The 18,302-nt window shown below is 37.3% G+C and overlaps 1 protein-coding gene across 1 annotated transcript; it reads left to right on the forward strand.

Moving 5' to 3' along the window:
- Positions 1–7: 7 nt before the first annotated feature.
- LOC137035838 (immunoglobulin superfamily member 2-like) lies at positions 8–17,603 on the forward strand. Its single transcript, XM_067409540.1, has 9 exons — positions 8–264; positions 5,861–6,229; positions 9,367–9,783; positions 10,145–10,549; positions 10,816–11,199; positions 11,347–11,721; positions 13,662–14,045; positions 14,451–14,834; positions 15,499–17,603. Exons 1-9 carry the CDS (start codon positions 159–161, stop codon positions 15,708–15,710), a joined length of 3,036 nt encoding a protein of 1,011 aa, XP_067265641.1. The 5' UTR covers positions 8–158; the 3' UTR covers positions 15,711–17,603.
- The last annotated feature ends 699 nt before the right edge of the window (positions 17,604–18,302 follow it).

Below are 18,302 nucleotides of genomic sequence, written 5' to 3' on the forward strand. Positions count from 1 at the left end.
TTTGACGTTCTCCAGAGCGCAAACACACACGGAGCGTGTCAAATCTGTTACGCCAATATATTACAGCATCAACGAACAGAAGGTGCTCTTGCTTGTGTTTGAGTCATGCAGCACACCTGTAGACCCGGGCCTGACCTGGATTAACTTGTACTGAGAAGATGAGGGAAAAGGAGAAAGGATCCGTCAGATTAAGGATGGTGGACTTCTGGTACCGAGTGTGGCACCTGCCGCTGTTGCTGTGTCTCTCAGGACTCCTGCGGCGGGGTAAGACTGAACACAATCTCATATTTTAAAAGTAACATAGCCTAAATTGATCCTTTTATTTAAGTTTGGTCTGAGTATGTCATATCGCACATCATGCGCGCCATGAGCGCTACTGACAGAAACGCGTTACCTGCGAAAACTGACAGCGGTTATTTGTGTCCCACAGCGATGCCAGTCATTCGTGAAATAACCATTCTTTGAGTCGGTACTTTCTTTTCATTGTTTTGGCTTAACGGAATCTAACACTACACATATTTATCTATTCAAAATGTTTATTAGTAAATCTCAGGCAACTTCATTTAGTTTCAAAGCAGAAGATGGATGCATGTTTTCTCAGCCCTGTTACCAAAACTCATGTGCTGTTTTAAAAGCATGTTTAAAAGCATGGTTTGTTATTTGTTCAAATAATTGATATTTGTGACAAAAACTTTATATTAAGACAAGGTGTAGTTTACACTATTTATTTTTTTTTTTTATTTAAAAGAAGACAGAAGCTTCAAGTTTATAATTTTTTAAAATAATTTAATTTATTTAACAATTGTGTAAATTATAGATCAAACAAAACTGATAAAAACAGTGGTTTAACGTTTTTTTTTGTTTTGTTTTGTTTTTTTGTTTGTTTTTTAGAAAAATAAATACATTTAGTAACAGGAATGAACACTGGGTAACAGGACTGAGTGTGTATGTGTGAGAAAGAGTGTGTACATGGCCGTGTTTGCATGTGTGTGAGTGAGATTTCTGTGTTGAAGGGATGTGCTGTGTGATAGTAGTACTTCACAGTGAAGGAGGTGGAAAGAGAAGAAGGAGAGAGAGTAAAGAGAGAGAGGAAGGGAAGGAAAGACAAAAAGAGGGGAAAAGGGAGGGTTGCAGGTGTGATTCACTCCTTCTCTTGCAGCATGCCATGGGTGTGTGTTTCTGGCAACGGCATAGTAAAGGTTCTCTCCATCTTCTACAAAAGATAAGAAAGACAAAAAGTTTCTCACTTTGTGGTTGACTGGCTCCCTGCAAGTGTGGCATTCACACTGTAAAAATAATCCTAAAAATCTACAATTTAAGTAATTTCCACTGTAAAACTCATGATATAGGTGAAGAGTATTATAGCAACAAAATATTCACACTATTAAATCAACAAAACTACTCACTCCTGTTACTTTTCATATGAGTAACAGGACTGTATTGTCAAATACATGATAATTTAGGTAACAGGACAGTATGTTGAGATTGACCCTCTCATTCATAGTTACAATTTCATCAAATATACAGAAATTAAAAAAAGAGGACTTACCTTTGGTCTTCTCATGGCCTTCATAAGATCCAGATGATGCAATTTCCTGTTGAAAATGTGTGAGGGTAACAGGACTGAGTGAAAACCTGGGGGCACGACTAAAATGTGTATTTTACATAACATATTATGTATTTCTTATGAAATTTATTTTTGTTTAGCATTAATGGTATGGAGTAATACAACAATGCAAAAAATACTATTTCTGAAAGATTTTAATGATTATATTTCATGATAAAGTGAATTTTTACATGTAACAAATGCTATTTTTTATTATTCTCAGTAGTTTTTAATACTGTTTAAAATGATATATTTTAAATTTGCAGTTAGATTAATGTTCAGGACACTTTGCTTAATGACAAAAAATATTTTAGAGTTAATTTTCATGCATATTTAAACATAAAATGTCCTGGGGACAGAAATGGCACCCATTTGGTGGAATGGCACTTGAAACAAAGGGCAACGTTTTTGAGAGGTAACTTTGAGAAAAATTAGCTAGGTCCGTCTGCGCTGATCTGTCGTTGCTGACATACACACTAGATGAATGTCTTTGGCCATTTATTTCCTTTTGCTGTTTTGCTGTTCGGGGTTTAAATGTTTAAAACGTCTAGAGACGCATTGGTTCAGAACTTCTGCTAGGCATTCCCTTGCTCAAGATCGTTTCATCTCAAGAGTATCAAATCTTATAGAAGTCAAATATGTGTAGTCTAATACATGAATACATGACATAGTAGACAATTAACTTCTCCTAGAGTTGATTTGTTAACATTAGCATATATTTATTTTTTTAATCTTTTTAGGGTTATCTTGTTATTGAAAAGAAAAAAATGTTTTGCATACCCTCAAGATAAAGTCCTCCATGCAGGCGCCACATAGTGTTTTCTTTGTTCCATGATTAACAACCTCAAGTTACATGTAAAATTGTTTAATGTGCTCATCCTCATGTTGACCCAAAACCAATGTGGAATGCAAAATGTTAGCAAACATCCAAGATGAACGACATTCAATGAAAGACTTTCACAATTGTCAGGCTCCGAAACTGACAAAATAATACCATAAAAGTTACATACAAGTGGATTATTCAAGTGGTTAAAAATTGCAAGGGACTGGACAAAACATCTAACAAGCCTATGTCAAAATAGCATTTTCCACGTTACCTGTCATGTATTAATAAAAATGTGAAATGTAGAGCTCCTTTAAATTGAATTTGAAAAAAAAATATTAAGATTAAAATGAATATACAATGCTATATCAGATATACGTAAAATATATGTGTACAATAACAATTGCAGAAAAAAAATAACATTACTCTGTGTGGAAATCCATGTCAATAGTAGGCTGCATTGGGTTTAATTTATCGACATAGAACTCATGTTTAATGACTAATACAATATACTGTTACTTCTGAGATTTTTTCATGTGAATAAATGCATAGATTTGTTTGTGTACCATAATGGTCACAATGTCAGGGGTTTTGGGTTATAATCCGTGCTTGTATAGTATTTTTTTTTTTTTTTTCTCATCAAAAACCGAATGTTCATCAGCATGAACCACAAGAGAATGCTGAATCTGCACCACTGATAGCAGCGGCAACAATCATTTAGCATCATTTAACAATCATTTAGCAGTGCTAATTCGCCTCTTATTTCACAAACAAACTAAATTATTGCTCTTCTAGTTACCTAAAGATATTTTGTTTGTATTAGTTAGGCACATCCATGCCGTGAGATGTCTCAAAAAGTGGTGGGGACAATATCAACCCTGGCAAAAAGTGGTGGATACATGTCCCACCCGTCCCACCCACAAATTACACGTATGGTAACAACAAACAACACACACACACACACACACACACACACACACACACACACACACACACACACACACACACACACACACACACACACACACACCTATCCATACCAGTTAAACTCTGGTAATCTAACAATCTAATATTACTATAATTACTCATAAATAAATATTAAACAAATTAAAAAAAAAAAAAATGGAATTAAAAACCTCACAGATATCACAAGTGTTTATGTAGCCTAGCTAACATGTAGCAATAAGAAAATAAATAATACTAAAAATATTAAACATACTTAAAACTGCAGTCCGCAACTTTTTTTGCATTAAAAATTTACAAAAATGATATAATGAGATTATAAAACATGAATCCTTTTTCCAAACCGTGTTTTGTCATATCCTGAATCATTATGGTACACTTATAATAAGTGTTTATATTCGGACTATTTCAGACAGGACTGGTAGGACTCGCCGCAGAGTATCACAGTAACTGCGTGACTCGCCATAGACATACACGGAGAAAAGTAGCTCCGGCTAGAATGTTCCTCCGCAAGACGCGTGCAGTTCTGTTTATTAACCGCTAGAGGGCCAAAAATCGCGGACAGCAGCTTTAAGTGAATTCAATAATGAATCACTTGGCCTAGCCTGCTATGGAGGAAGAGAATATTAGTGATCGACTGCTGTGAACTTAATTTGTCGACTCCTTTCTTGTTACGTGGCAAATTTTTTTGACCGCCCACTGCCGTGAGATTTGCATTGGGTTTCATGGGAGGGGTATATTGTTACTTTCAACTGTCAGTAAGATTGACCCAGCCACTAACCCAATGGTTGGGTAACAGACACACACGCAACAGGCATAAGCCAGCATTTGGGGAGTGGTGGACATACTACAACATCAAAACTAAGTCTTTAACAGACCGTGTTGTTGCAGTTATGTGCATCATGTCACAAAAAACTGGCCTGCCTGCCAGCATAAGATATGTTTTGCATGCTGGGACTAGCATTGGATGCTGGTAGACCAGCATATGTTGTATTTGGGTGCTGTATGATCCTAGCAAGACCACAACAAAACTTGTGTATGTGTTACATATCATGTTTCTTAGTATGTTCATAGTTAAATTGTTCATATATTAAATTATTATTTAATAGAGCAAAAGCATGTAGAAGGTTATCTTTATTGGTAAATAAAAAAAAAAAATCCTGAGTTTTGAACGAACACTGCTCAGTTTTTATATGGTCCCAATATATAAAGACTAAAAGTGACACTAAAGCAGGGTTGCGGTTTGTGAAATAAAGTAGATTCACTCTACAAGCAGAATAACTGAAGATAAGAGGAACAACAAGAACTGAAAAACGAGAAGAATCGAGCAGACAGCAGAACAACTACAGCTGATTCACAGCCTCATAGCCTTAGGTGAAATCGACCACAAACAAAATCAATGATGTTTCACCAGAGGATGTTTAAGCATCATCATCAACATGTTCATTTATTATAAACTAGTTTAGTTGTATTTACTTAATATGGTACATGTATAAGTTGTTGAAGTGTGTTTGAAGTTTGTTCCCTTTATTGGGCTTGTCCTTTGACTTCACTTGAACAATTAGTCTAATTTTCTTTCAGAAATTGTTGAAAATGCATGCTATTATTATTGATTACAACATTTCATGCTCCTGCAACTTTTACTACACTTTTTGTAATCAGTGACTGACAGCTGGATCTCCACACACAAGTTCCCAAATGACCATTAAAATGTTTGAAAATAGGAACTTTCAAATTGAACTCCTATTATCAAGTTGTTATTAGCAATCTCATTGAAAGAGCTCTTCTCATAACCCCTATTATTGAACTGCTGATCATTATGCTTTTATTTGGTATTTTGTATTTGTTTTCAGATCTCTAAATGCTTTGTTTTGCAATATACACAAGTTCTTTTTAATTGATTTTAACCAATTTTTGTAGTTCTTTGAAATAGGAGACAAATCATTTTGATTCTTTGAAACATTTCACCAGTTGGAATTTTTACTTCATTCAAAATTTCAGATGACATTGATAAATAAAATAATCATTACTAAAACAATTTGCTCGCTCTGTTGAAAGTTGAAAAATTTAATTGTTTTACAAAGTTTTAAATTACAATAAATCATATGTTTTGTCAGTCATATGTTAAATCTTTTTTTCCCTTTACATCATTAATGTGTTAAATATAGAAATAAGCAAGCAAAATGCTTGTCCCAAAGCACTGCTTGCATATAGGCAGATGGTCTACTCATAAACAAACCCTGCAAGACCATGCTGCTGAACCGGCTTCACCAGCCCCATTTTGCTTGAGAACAGCATGACAATGCTGGTCCATCAGCTGAACCAGGGCTATACCAGTACTATACCAGCCTGGCATTCATGCTGGTTTATGTTTTCAGCAAGGCTTTCAACCATCTTGCCACAGTTATTGTCACTCCACATTTCAGTTTATTTAATTTATGTCACTCTTCATGTCACTCTTCACACAGATCTGTGCCATGGTCAGCGTCTGGTCCAGATCCAGGAAGGTCCTCTGTATCGAGTGCAAGGATATCCTATCTCCATATCCTGTAATGTTAGTGGGTTTAAAGGCCCATCTTTACAGGATTTTGAATTTATAGTCAAGAAATCAAACGTGGAAATAAATATGATCAGTACTGAAAAGGAAAACTTTGCCTACGCAATGTTCTCCGGTAGGGTAAGGGGAAAAGATATTGAGATTGAGAGGTTGTCAGGATCTTCAGTTCTCTTGAGGATCAAAAAATTGCTGGAAGAAGATGCGGGTGAATTATTCTGTCACACCCCAAACACAGATGGTGAATATTTAGGAAGTTATGAAGCAGGAACAACACTTAACGGTAAGATATTTATCTGGATTGTTTTGATGATTAGTCCGTTTTGAGGTTATTGGCATTTCATTGGCAGATATACAGTGGTGTGAAAAAGTGATTTTTTTTATTTTTTTGCATGTTTGACACACTTCAATGTTCAGATCATCAAACAAATGTATATATGAATCAAAGATAACACAAGTAAACACAACATGCAGTTTTTAAATGAAGGTTTTTATTATGAAGGGAAAACAAAATCCAAACCCACATGGCCCTGTGTGAAAATAGTGCTTGCTCCCTAACATAATAACTGGTTAGGCCACCCTTAGTAGCAACAACTGCAATCAAGCTTTTGTGATAACTTGCAATAAGTCTGTTACAACGCTGCAAAAAACTATTTCAGTCTAAATTTAAGTTTTATGTAATTGAATTACATTCAAATTTTCTATCCATTTGGATTACATAGTTTTTACATAAACAAACTAATAAACTTAATGTGATTCATATTTGTAAGTCATATGTAAATGAAACATGTATGCAGAACATGCCCAAGTTATATAACACTGCTTAGTGTTCATGTGTTTGTGCACTACTGAGTTAAAGTACCATTGAAGCAGTGTCAGAGTTAATGAGATAATTAAGTGATGATTGAACATTAATGATGAACACCTGCTGTTAACAAGAAATGCTGAAGGAAAGAGAAACAGCTGACTTCAGTTACAGCCTTCAATTAAATCAATTGAGGATAAAAGACATTAAATCTTTCACAGTCTGATTAAACTACTCCACAATCTCTCAAAACATTACCAGCTTCAATCATTACTAATTAGACTGACTTTATTTCTGTCATACGTCTACATAAGTTTTAATTATCAAAGGTTCAGATGCTGATGATATATTGAGATTCATTTTAAGTTGCCATCTTTGTGGTCAGTGTTGGCTTTAATTGGGCTCTTGATTTTATTACATCAGTTGTTCTTTGGCTGCTGTAACTGAGTGTTTATGAAACACATTTCGTATGGCATAAATGTCAAGAGAATGTGTGATCAGGTGCTGATGGTGAAAGTTGTCATTTAGTGACCTGGTTTATTGATCTAATTCAGAGTTTGGTCTCTGATGTAATGGGTGTTGTATTATTAGCTTCACTATAGTGGAAATGTGATTCTACAACATGAGATCCAGCAGTTTTGTGACGAGCAGATAAAATTAAGAATTTTAAAACCAGTTTGTGCACAAAAAAAATTTGGTCTACTGCATCATTCGGACTCGTACAGACATCAAGAATCAACGTATAAATCACAACAACGGTAAAAGTAAAAAAAATAAATAAAAAAAAAGCTTCATGCTGCAATGCATGCTGGGTATCAACTTAGTACAAACTTCATCCATGGCTCCCAGCATGCATTGCAACATTAAGCTTTTTTTAATTTTTATTTTTTTACTGTTACCGTTGTGATTCATACGTTGATTCTTGATGTCTGTATGAGTCAGAATGATGCAGTAGATCGAAAATGGTTTTAAAATTCTTCATGTTATCTGCTCGTCACAACACTGCTGGATCTCATGTTGTAGAATCACATTTCCACTATAGTGAAGCTAATAATACAACACCCATTTGAAGTTTAGACTGAAATATTTTTTTGTGTGTGGAGGAGTTTTGGCCCACTTGTCTTTGCAGAATTGTTGTAATTCAGCCACATTTTAGGGTTTGAGCATGAACCACCTTTTTAAGGTCATGCCGCAGCATCTCAATAGGATTGAGGTCAGGACTTTAACTAGGCCACTCCAAAGTCTTCATTTTGTTTTTCTTCAGCCATTCAGAGGTGGACTTGCTGGTGTGTTTTGGATCATTGTCCTGCTGCAGAACCCAAGCTCGCTTCAGCTTGAGGTCACAAACAGATGGCCAGACATTGTCCTTCAGGATTTTTTGGTAGACAGCAGAATTCATGGTACCATTTATCACAGCAAGTCTTCCAGGTCCTGAAGCAGCAAAACAGCCCCAGATCATCACACTACCACCACCATATTTTACTGTTGGTATGATGTTCTTTTTCTGAAATGCTGTGTTACTTTTACACCAGACGTAATGGGACACACACCTTCCAAAAAGTTCAACTTTTGTCTCGTCAGTCCACAGAGTATTTTCCCAAAAGTCTTGGGGATCATCAAGTTGTTTTCTGGCAAAACTGAGACGTTTATGTTCTTTTTGATCAGCAGCGGTTTTGCTTGAAACTCTGCCATGCAGGCCATTTTTGCCCAGTCTCTTTCTTATGGTGGAGTCATGAACATTGATCTTAACTGAGGCAAGTGAGGCCTGCAGTTCTTTGGATGTTGTTGGGGGTCTTTTGTGACCTCTTGGATGAGTCGTCGCTGCGCTTTTGGGGTAATTTTGGTTGGCCGAAACTCCTGGAAAGGTTCGCCACTGTTCCGTCTTTTCGCCATTTGTGGATAATGGCTCTCACTGTGGTTCACTGGATTCCCAAAGCTTTAGAAATGGCTTTATAACCTTTTCCAGACTGATGGATCTCAATTACTTTCTTTCTCACTTGTTCCTGAATTTCTTTGGATCTCAACATGATGTGTAGCTTTTGGGGATCTTTTGGCCTACTTCACTTTGTCAGGCAGGTTCTATTTAAGTGATTTCTTGATTGCAAACAGGTGTGGCAGTAATCAGGCCTGGGTGTGGCTAGAGTAACTGAACCCAGGTGCGATAAACCACAGTTAAGTTATGTTTTAACAGGGGGCAAGAACTTTTTCACACAGGGCCATGTGGGTTTGGATTTTGTTTTCCCTTCATGATAAATATCTTCATTTAAAAACTGCATGTTGTGTTTACTTGTGTTATCTTTGATTGATATTTAAATTTGTTTGATGATCTGAACATTAAAGTGTGACAAACATGCAAAAAAATAAAAAATCAGGAAGGGGGCAAGTACTTATTCACACCATTGTATAACTACAGAAATCCATCTGTTAGCATCCATTGACATTTCCATTTGTTCCAACAGAAGATGATCAGCTATAAGCTGAAGTTGTACACATATTTCTTTGAATCACTATTATATCAGCCATCAGTTACTCAATAGATATTGTTATTGGCATTGAAAAACACATATTGGTCAACCACTCGTTATTACTAATGTTTTCAATGCAAAAATCCACAGTGATTAAGGACACCCTGGTGGCATCATACTCTGGCTCTCCCTCCCAGAGCTTGTCTGAAGGTGATCCTCTTCAGCTTGAGTGTCAGGTCTCCAGCCAAACTTATCAGCACACCCATCTGTCGGTCACATGGTTTGTCCACAGTGAAGAGGATGAGAACCCCCGACCAATCATCACTCTGAACAAAGACCTGACTGTAAAGACAGGAGCTGGATTTGAGGATCGCTACCATGCAGGTGTTATCAGCATGGATAAGGTGGAGGACACAACCTACAGACTGAAGATGTCTCAACTGCAGGAGTCAGACCAGGGGAAGTTCTACTGCAAAGCCATTGAGTGGATCCAAGACCCAGACCGTTCCTGGACACAGATCGCCCACAAAACCAGCTCAGCATGTAACGTGGAGGTCAAACGAATTGGTGAGATTTATTTATTGTCATTTAAACCTAAAATTCTCAACTGGTTTTGCTTCAGGACCCAGAGTGACCCAACAGAGTTTAGAGTATAAAATCTACACATTTTTCTAAATGTCTCCTTAATTTCAATAGTTTTATGCTCTCTGCTGTCAATAATTTACAGTACAAAAAAACTTGTTTCTGTTTTTAAGTGAACCTGTATTTAATGTATTCTGAGTCAACATTTTCTGTTACCTAGAGGACCACTGATATTAAGTATATAAGTTATATCTGGTGCAATGACTGTGTGGGTACGACTGCAGTCATAAAACAGGATATTGTGTAAGAGAACCTTGTTCATCTCATGCTATTTCTTGTGTTTCAGAAGTGGGCCCTGATGTAGGTTCGTTCACTGTCTATATGAAGGCCTCGAAGGGGCCACTACTGGTGGGAGATGCACTGGATATCCAATGCAGTGTGAAGGCACAGCATCTTCCTGGTCATTTATTTTCAGTGACTTGGCTGAAGAACCAGAAGAACATGGCTCAGATCGGATCTTCTGGGATACTCACTGTGTTTGACAGTTACAAAGAGAGAGAGAATGCAGCGGAGATGAGAGCAGTGAAAATCAGTCACACGGACTACCTGCTGACCATCCGTTCGGCTACGACTGAAGACCAGGGCCAATACCAGTGTGAAGTGTGGCAGGAGAACATGAATGATGATGGCACCTTCAGAAAAATACAAAAACAACTGTCCAGTCCAGAGACTGTGAGCATCACGGCCAAAGGTAAATAATGCTACAGTATTTCTCCTCTACAGTCAAGTGGACTTTATTGTGTTGTTGTGCAGTTGCTGAGGTGTTCTGGTATAAAAGATAAAGAAAATTGTAAATTTTCGTTTTATAAAGGAAAAAACAATTATTAAATTTTTAAAGAACATCTACCATGTAATGAGAAATATATTTATTATTTATAAAAAAAATATGAAAACACACAGGTAAAAATAAAAACAATATGTTATTGACACTGCCTGTTTATTTGCCTGTCTGGTCAGAGAGTGATCTGACGGTGGTCATGGTGATGAAGGATGCGGTGACTGAGGGAGATACACTACAGGTCACCTGCTCGGTGTCGGGATTCAAAGGTCCTTTATCAGTGTCATGGCAACACAAGAAAGACTCAGGGGATTCCTTCAGTGATGTCATTAGTCTGACCCATGAGGGAGTGATGAAAGATATTGGGACAAGGTATCAGAGCAGACATGTTCAAACACTCCATTCTCCAGCTGGAAACTTTACACTGGAGATCGGTGCATCTACGACATCTGACAGTGGCGAATACAGGTGCGTTGTGTCTGAATGGACCGTACAGAGCAATGGCGAGATGACGAAAGCCAACACCCAGTCTCAGCAAAAAGCCATTTCAGTTAATTCTGTTGGTAAGACTGCTATATATTCACACATTATTCCCAGGATCAGGGAAACTGTTTAGATATGCTGACATCAATTCTTTGTCATTACTTATATTTCTACTGCATGATACTGATACCAGAGTATGAATAATCACTGTAGATGTTTCTTTTCAGAATCTCAAATGACAGTGACCTTGAAAAGTCGGACAACAAATGTGCCTATAAATTCTTCAGTAGAATTACTATGTACAGTCAAAGGGCCTAAAGTGTCTTTGGGTGTACGCTGGATGTTTCAGCCCCCCAATTCAACTGTACTGAGGAATATTTTATCCATACGCCACACTGGAGAAATCTCCTGGGGAGCAGATCAGAGAAACTATCAGCTATCCGTTCAGACACAGCCGTCAGCAACAGTTTTTTTGCTCATAGTGCCACGAGCCAGCAAGCAACAAGAAGGACAGTACCAGTGCCAAGTTGATGCCTATCAAAAGGATGTACAGAAAGCCATGAAGAACTCCAACCCATTGGCTGTGACTGTACGAAAACCTGGTAAATACAGCTGTTTATTAAAAAATTATTTTGTTTTAGTGTACATTTGCCAATTTTCATGCCACTTTGTATTGTTACAATGTCAGTAGTATATGTAAATTAACAAAGTCTATTCTTTCTCTCTACTCTTTTACCATGGCCGATAAATTCCTGTTTATTTGTCAGCAAAGGTCCACCAGATGAATCAAAATGCATCATTCGGTGGACTTTTGACAGGTCAAGGGCTTTTTTGAAAACTACAGAATGTACATCCGCATTTTTGTATCCCCATCCACAGACAGTCACATTGAAAGAGGCTTACTAACAAAACCGTTATTGTAAGAGTTTGTTTGTGACTGAAAATTGTATAGTACTTCGTTTACACTAGGAGTGTCTAATCCTGCTCCTTGAGGACCACTGTTCTGCAGAGTTTAGCCCCAACCCTAGTCAAACACCCCTGAACCAGTTAGTCAAGGTCTTACTAGGCATACTAGTAAGTTCCATGCAGTTGTGTTGAGGAAAATTGGAGCTAAACAGTGGATCTTCAGGAGCAAGTGTGGACACCCCTGTTGCACTCTTTAAAGAGCATTATGGTATAATGGAACGCTATGTCAACAGCTTTCTTATCTATATGCAAAAGCGTTTTGCATTGGGTGGAACTGACAGAACAGCAGTTCCTTTTAGTTTTTTCCCCTCCGTATGACCTAAAACAAAGTCATCCAGCCTAAAACATAATCGTCCAGTGTGAAATGTTTACTACACTGAGGTTTTTCCGATTTTCTGTTGTGTTCTGTGTTTATGATTCTTTACAGCCTTTTAAAAGGGAAGACATCAGCTCTTTTTCTCTAGATAACAGGTTTTCTCTAGTCAGATAGCACAGATTTCATTATTTTCTTCACCTTTCTTCTGCCTTTCTTGGCAGACAAGTTTTATTGAAAGTCCACTTTGCCAGTGGTGAATTACCGCTTTTAGAAGATATAGTCTGTCAAACGTTTGTACATACTCTTGTCTTTATACTCTCTATACTCCCTACCCCAACCCTTTCCCTGAACCTATCCATATCCCATATATCCCATATTTTATTTTAATGTGCCCTTGTTATAATGTAACTACACAAATGGGTACTAAGTTATATTAATTAACAACATGTAGCCTACTTACTATGATTTAGGTAAAATAAAGCCTTGCCCCCAACCTCAATAGCAGCAAATGCAAATCTATCAAATTTACCCAAAAACAAGTATGTGTCAGGTGTGGGTGCCAAGAATGCGCACAATGAAGGTAGCTGTAGAATAGCGAACACAACCATGTTATCTTAGCAAGAACAAACAAAGAACTGAGGAAACTTGGGGCTAAAATACACAGGGAGAGTAATCAAGGTAAAATAAAAAACAGAACAGGTGTTATAAGTTAACACCTGTTCCGTTTTTCAGAGGTGGAAGTAAAGAATTGCAACTTCTCACATTACTGTAATTAAGTAGTTTGGGGGGGTTCTGGGGAACTAACTGGAACACAGAAACTAAACAAAACGGTGACAGTGAACACAATAAGCACCAAATGCTTTATTATTTTGCTTTATCACATTATACCAAATGCTTAATTTTGTATTGAAAGTGCATATAGTTACAGACACCTAATATGGAGTGGAACTTCCATTTGTATTATTTGTATTTACTTGTATTTATTTGTATTTAAGTAAACTAAATGAAATGCCTTTAAAAATAGATGCAATAGATGTAAATTACAGACAGAACATTTGTAAATGTCCTTTCCCAGAGCTCTTGTACCTCCTTGAACACTTTCCTTTATTCATTTAGAACATATTCCTATTTTCTTTTTGCACATGCTGAGCAAAATATTGCCTACTGTTTTTTTTTGTTTTGTTTTTTATAAAGATTCAGCAGTTTGTTGAAAATCTTGGTTTTTCTCTCTTCTCCTCACTTTGTAATGTTTACCAACAGAGAGCAAGTTGAGCCTGTCCAAACTCAAGTCTCGTCTGGAAACCACCGCCAACACTGATGCTGTGATTGAATGCTCAGTCCTGACGACAACCACAGATACATCTCGTTTCATGATAACATGGATGATTGGGACCCAGATGCTCTTAACTATGGACCTAGATGCTGTTGTCAAGTTTGGCCCCGCAGCTGGACCAGAGAAGGACCAGAGAATCCGCATGGAAGTAAGACAGAAGCAGACCTTCCAGTTGACTGTCCGTCAGGTCAGAACATCTGACAGTGGACCGTATCGTTGTGAGGTGGACGAGTGGCTTCAGGATCCTCTTGGTGACTGGTATTCCCTAAAGAAACAGTCTGATACCACAGAGCTTGTTGTCAGAGAGAAAGGTAATAAAACACACATTTACTTCATTGCAATGGCTTTTTCACTGAATTTGCACGGAACCTTCAGTGAGACATAAGCATATTGTACACAAATGTACAAATTCATATGATTCACCAAATTCACCAAAACAAAATAGTTAGGAATTGCCATGAAAGTAAGTTGGATTCAGGACAGTTGTTACAACGTAGGCATTTTTAACTTATCTTATCTAACTTATTTTTAACTTAACATATCTTCAAAAATATCAAAATGTCTTTTAATTTCAGAAATTTAAACATCATAGAAGAGATTTATTCAAATCATTGCACATATGGATTTATGTAAATTATGTATTTTTTTAATAAATTAAGAAATTCAGATGAAAAGTAATCTTATTTGATCTGTGATGTTGTGTTTCATTTAAACAGAAAGTAAACTGAGTGTTATGAAGGAGAACAAAATGCTCAACATTACCAATCTTCAGGCCGGGTTCACCGTTGACTGTGTCATTGACTCACAGTCCAGTGATAATTCTGCCTTTGAGGTCACCTGGTTCAAGGTTCAGGAGGAAGGACCACTCGCTATATTCACTGCCAAGCGTGACGGGACCCTACACAGCGCAATTAATGATAAATATCTGGTGTTTGGACGACCACTTGCCACACACTACAAGCTGACTGTGCCACAGATCAACCCCACTGATGTGGGGCAATACTACTGTCAGGTAGAGGAGTGGCTTCCAACTGCTGACAACTGGAAGAAATTTGCTTCGGATAAATCAGGAGAGCTGTCTGTCCATGTTCACACTGAAGGTAACTATCTAGAAACTAACATGTCTTTTTGATAATTACTACTAAGATTTAGTCACTGAATTAGCCTGCTCATATCTCTTCAACCACATAGTGACAACATCCCTATCAGCCAACAGGATTTTAGGATTAGGGGTAATGTTAGGATCAGTCATGTACACCATTTAAATCAACCAATAATTTCCCTCTAATTTTAGGGGTAGGTTTTAGTTAGATTAAATATATCCTTCTTGTGCTTTTAAGGGCCCTCCTGCACTAGTTATAATTACAGATATTACATTATATTATATCCTGATTGAAAAGAAAAGGAAAGAAAAGAAATACAATTGAAACTGAATATAAAGGCTATTTTTAAAAGGCCATCATTGTGGAAACAGAAATTTTGGCCACATAATATCTGCACAATGCTAACCAACCAAACTTTGACCCCCATGGCTGGATATTGGGTGGTCTTCTGTTTGTCTAAAGGGATGGGCTTCTACCTGACATTTTTGTCTGTTTCAGTGATATATGTTATGTAGTAGGGACATTTTATGTGTGGTATTCAAAAGTAAAGAAAAACAGCACATTCAACCATAAATCTAATGTATATACAAAACAGCAAATCTTTATCTTTTCCAAAAAAACAAAAACAAAACAACAATCTAACATTTGATTTGTTTTTCAGGTGATACCAAAAAATTGATAGACCTGTTTGGACTAACACTGGGAATCACTATTCCTCTGATTTGTTTTCTGGTATTGGTCATAATATTGTTGCTGGGAAGGAAGAACAAGAGGAATTCTGATCTGAAGAAAAAGAAAGCCTGTCTGTGGGCTGAAAACCACCCCCTTAACTCTGTGCCGAAGGTGACTTCTGCTGCAAGGCACCATTCCTAACCTGTCTACCAGTTACAGTATCAATCAGACGGGCCTGTGACATAAACAATGTATTGTTACTGTCACGATCTGTGTGTTTTTCATGGACTTTTAATTTGTAGATTATTCTTTCCTGTTTCCTTTGTTCCTGCTTTTTTTGTTTGTCATGGTTACTCATTGTTCATTGATTACACACACCTGTTCCTCATTAGTTCTCAGTGTATTTCATGCCTGCAGCTCTGTCACTGTTTGTCTGTTGTTTTCTGTGCTTGTGCATACCATTGCATTGCCTTCATGTTTGGACCTGTTTTGTTAGATAAAGTACACTGCATTTTAGATCCACTTCACTTCACCTCATCTTCATCCTTCGCCCAGCTATGACAGAACACCAGACTGAAGAAAGGATTTATTATAAAATGGATCTAGCAGTGGTACAGATCCTCCTACTCTCAGAAGAGGATTGCTCCCTTGAGGAGCACACAGAGAGCTTTATTTGGTCTGGTCTATCTAGTTAGCTCCGATGATGACAGTCTCTGTGTTTTTTTTCTGAGCAGGACTAAATGTCCAAACAAAGGCACACTTGCTCGGAGATGATCCTCAAGGTACATTCATTGAATATGTGGACTGGGTACTTCGTCAATCGCAATACTATCAGTAAGTGGGAGGAAGATCTCATCACTCCTTCCACACTTCTGAGACCATCCAGTCCTTTGTCGAGTCCACGCCCTCCACAGAATTGAAGGTGACACCCACCACAGAGCCAGTGCCCGCAACAGAGCCAGAGCCTGATCCAGTCTGACTAGGTGTGTGAGCTGGTTTATACCTGTGTCAGTGGGAGTACTAGTGGAGCTGGATAATGAGGCACTTCCTGCTCTGCTGGTTCTGCCCAACTCTAAGTCTTTGTCGCCACCATCGTTCTTTCTGCTCCACCTATGTCAATCGTTGCTCTACCTCCACCACAGACTTCCGGGTCTTCGTCTGCGCCTCATTCCTCCACCACTTCAGCTCCATCGGGCTCCTCCTTCCCTCCAGCTGCACCTCAGTCCTCCAACACTGGCTTCCCACACTCACATTTAAGTAACACATTTCAATTTAGCAATAATGAACTGTCCTATAAATGTTATTTCTTATGTTCAAATTGTGTTATAAAGGCTTATATTTTATACTCGACAAGCGAATGTGCTTGTGCAGGCCTAAGTGTGCATCTGAGGGGACTGACTGTTTCTACAGCATATAGACAATTTTACAGGGGTGAAAACAAGGCTGTCAGAGAGAGACTTAGTCTTTACAATGGCATGCACACTATGAAGGTATAGATCAGATGTTATTTTCAGTACTCACAACTTTCAAAACTGTTTTATATGACTTTTGTCAACTGAACAATCAGTATGTTGTTAAACAATCCAACAGTCAAAAATTAAATATGGTGCTACCCTGAGCTGTCTTTGAAAGGCATTTCTCTAAACACATCAAGATACACAAAATCATGTCATGTGTGTACATTCAGCATGTAGGAGTAGATTACAATGATATGTTTGTTTTATGCATTTTTTTATTCTTTTTTTTTTACTTTGCTTTAAAATCTACACACATGCATTTTTACACGTTTGAGATTTTGAGAAATGTAACTTTAGAAATATAACTTGTCTGATCTGTCACCACAGATGGATGGCCTTTGTAATGTCATAATTGCAAATTCATTATTCTAGAAATTTCCCCCATAATGCAAATATATTTGAGACCGTGTCTGATATAGGGCCTAAGCCTTCACCAGCATCACCATGGAAACCTTCCTTCATATTTGCACACCATGTAAATAAATTTGCACTCTGACTTTGGCTGTGTAATGTTGTTGTAGTTTTCATGTTCATGAATGTTTATTTCATTTCTTCCATATTGTGATGTGCATTTGAGTGTAACAAAGTATTAAAAAAGAAATGAAATGTATGGTGTGGACTTGGATCTGTCTATCAGCTGTTGATTGACAAGTTTGAGGGTGGGTTTTTAAACAGACTAAATGTTTGGAAAAATCCAACATACGTCACCAGAGTATCCGGTGTCATTTTTACTGGGATATCCATTTATCAAAATGGTACAAGATTATTCTTCTGAAATCTATGTGATAAAATAGGTCAAAAGTAATTAAACAGTATTTAAAAAGTAGGCAAAGTACATTACTAAAAATATATAATCTTTAGTTAACTGACTAGAATGTCATTTGGAATCAGTAACAGATTTTAACTGTAAATGGCACTGAATATGTCTGACAGAAATCAATAGTAGCTGTTACAGTTTTCTCAATTGCTAAAAAACACAATTTCTGAAACCTTGCTCAATTTTCTGAAACCATTACAGTTGTTGCCTATTGCTTGAACACTTTTTGCAAAACTTCAGCTCATTGTGTCAAAACTTTACACACAAGCACACAAGACACAACACTGAGAAATAAACCATTCACATCTATGTCAAATTGAAACTCTGCTATCAAAACCTAATAATCCTTTGTCAAAATGTCACTCTGATGACAAAATGATACACACTTGCATCATATGAATAAACTTTCAGATTAGCAGCAACACAATAGTGTACTTTATATAAAACACTGCAGTCTTT

Source organism: Chanodichthys erythropterus, chromosome 14 (assembly GCF_024489055.1).
Source record: "Chanodichthys erythropterus isolate Z2021 chromosome 14, ASM2448905v1, whole genome shotgun sequence".
In the NCBI taxonomy this organism is placed as follows: domain Eukaryota; kingdom Metazoa; phylum Chordata; class Actinopteri; order Cypriniformes; family Xenocyprididae; genus Chanodichthys; species Chanodichthys erythropterus.

Excerpts from the sequence above, each read along its gene's own strand:
- LOC137035838 (XM_067409540.1), top strand. The coding sequence starts at position 159 with ATGAGGGAAAAGGAGAAAGGATCCGTCAGATTAAGGATGGTGGACTTC. Across the intron at positions 11,200-11,346 it reads CATTTCAGTTAATTCTGTTG|AATCTCAAATGACAGTGACC; the intron begins GTAAGACTGCTA and ends GTTTCTTTTCAG. Across the intron at positions 14,835-15,498 it reads TGTCCATGTTCACACTGAAG|GTGATACCAAAAAATTGATA; the intron begins GTAACTATCTAG and ends TTTGTTTTTCAG.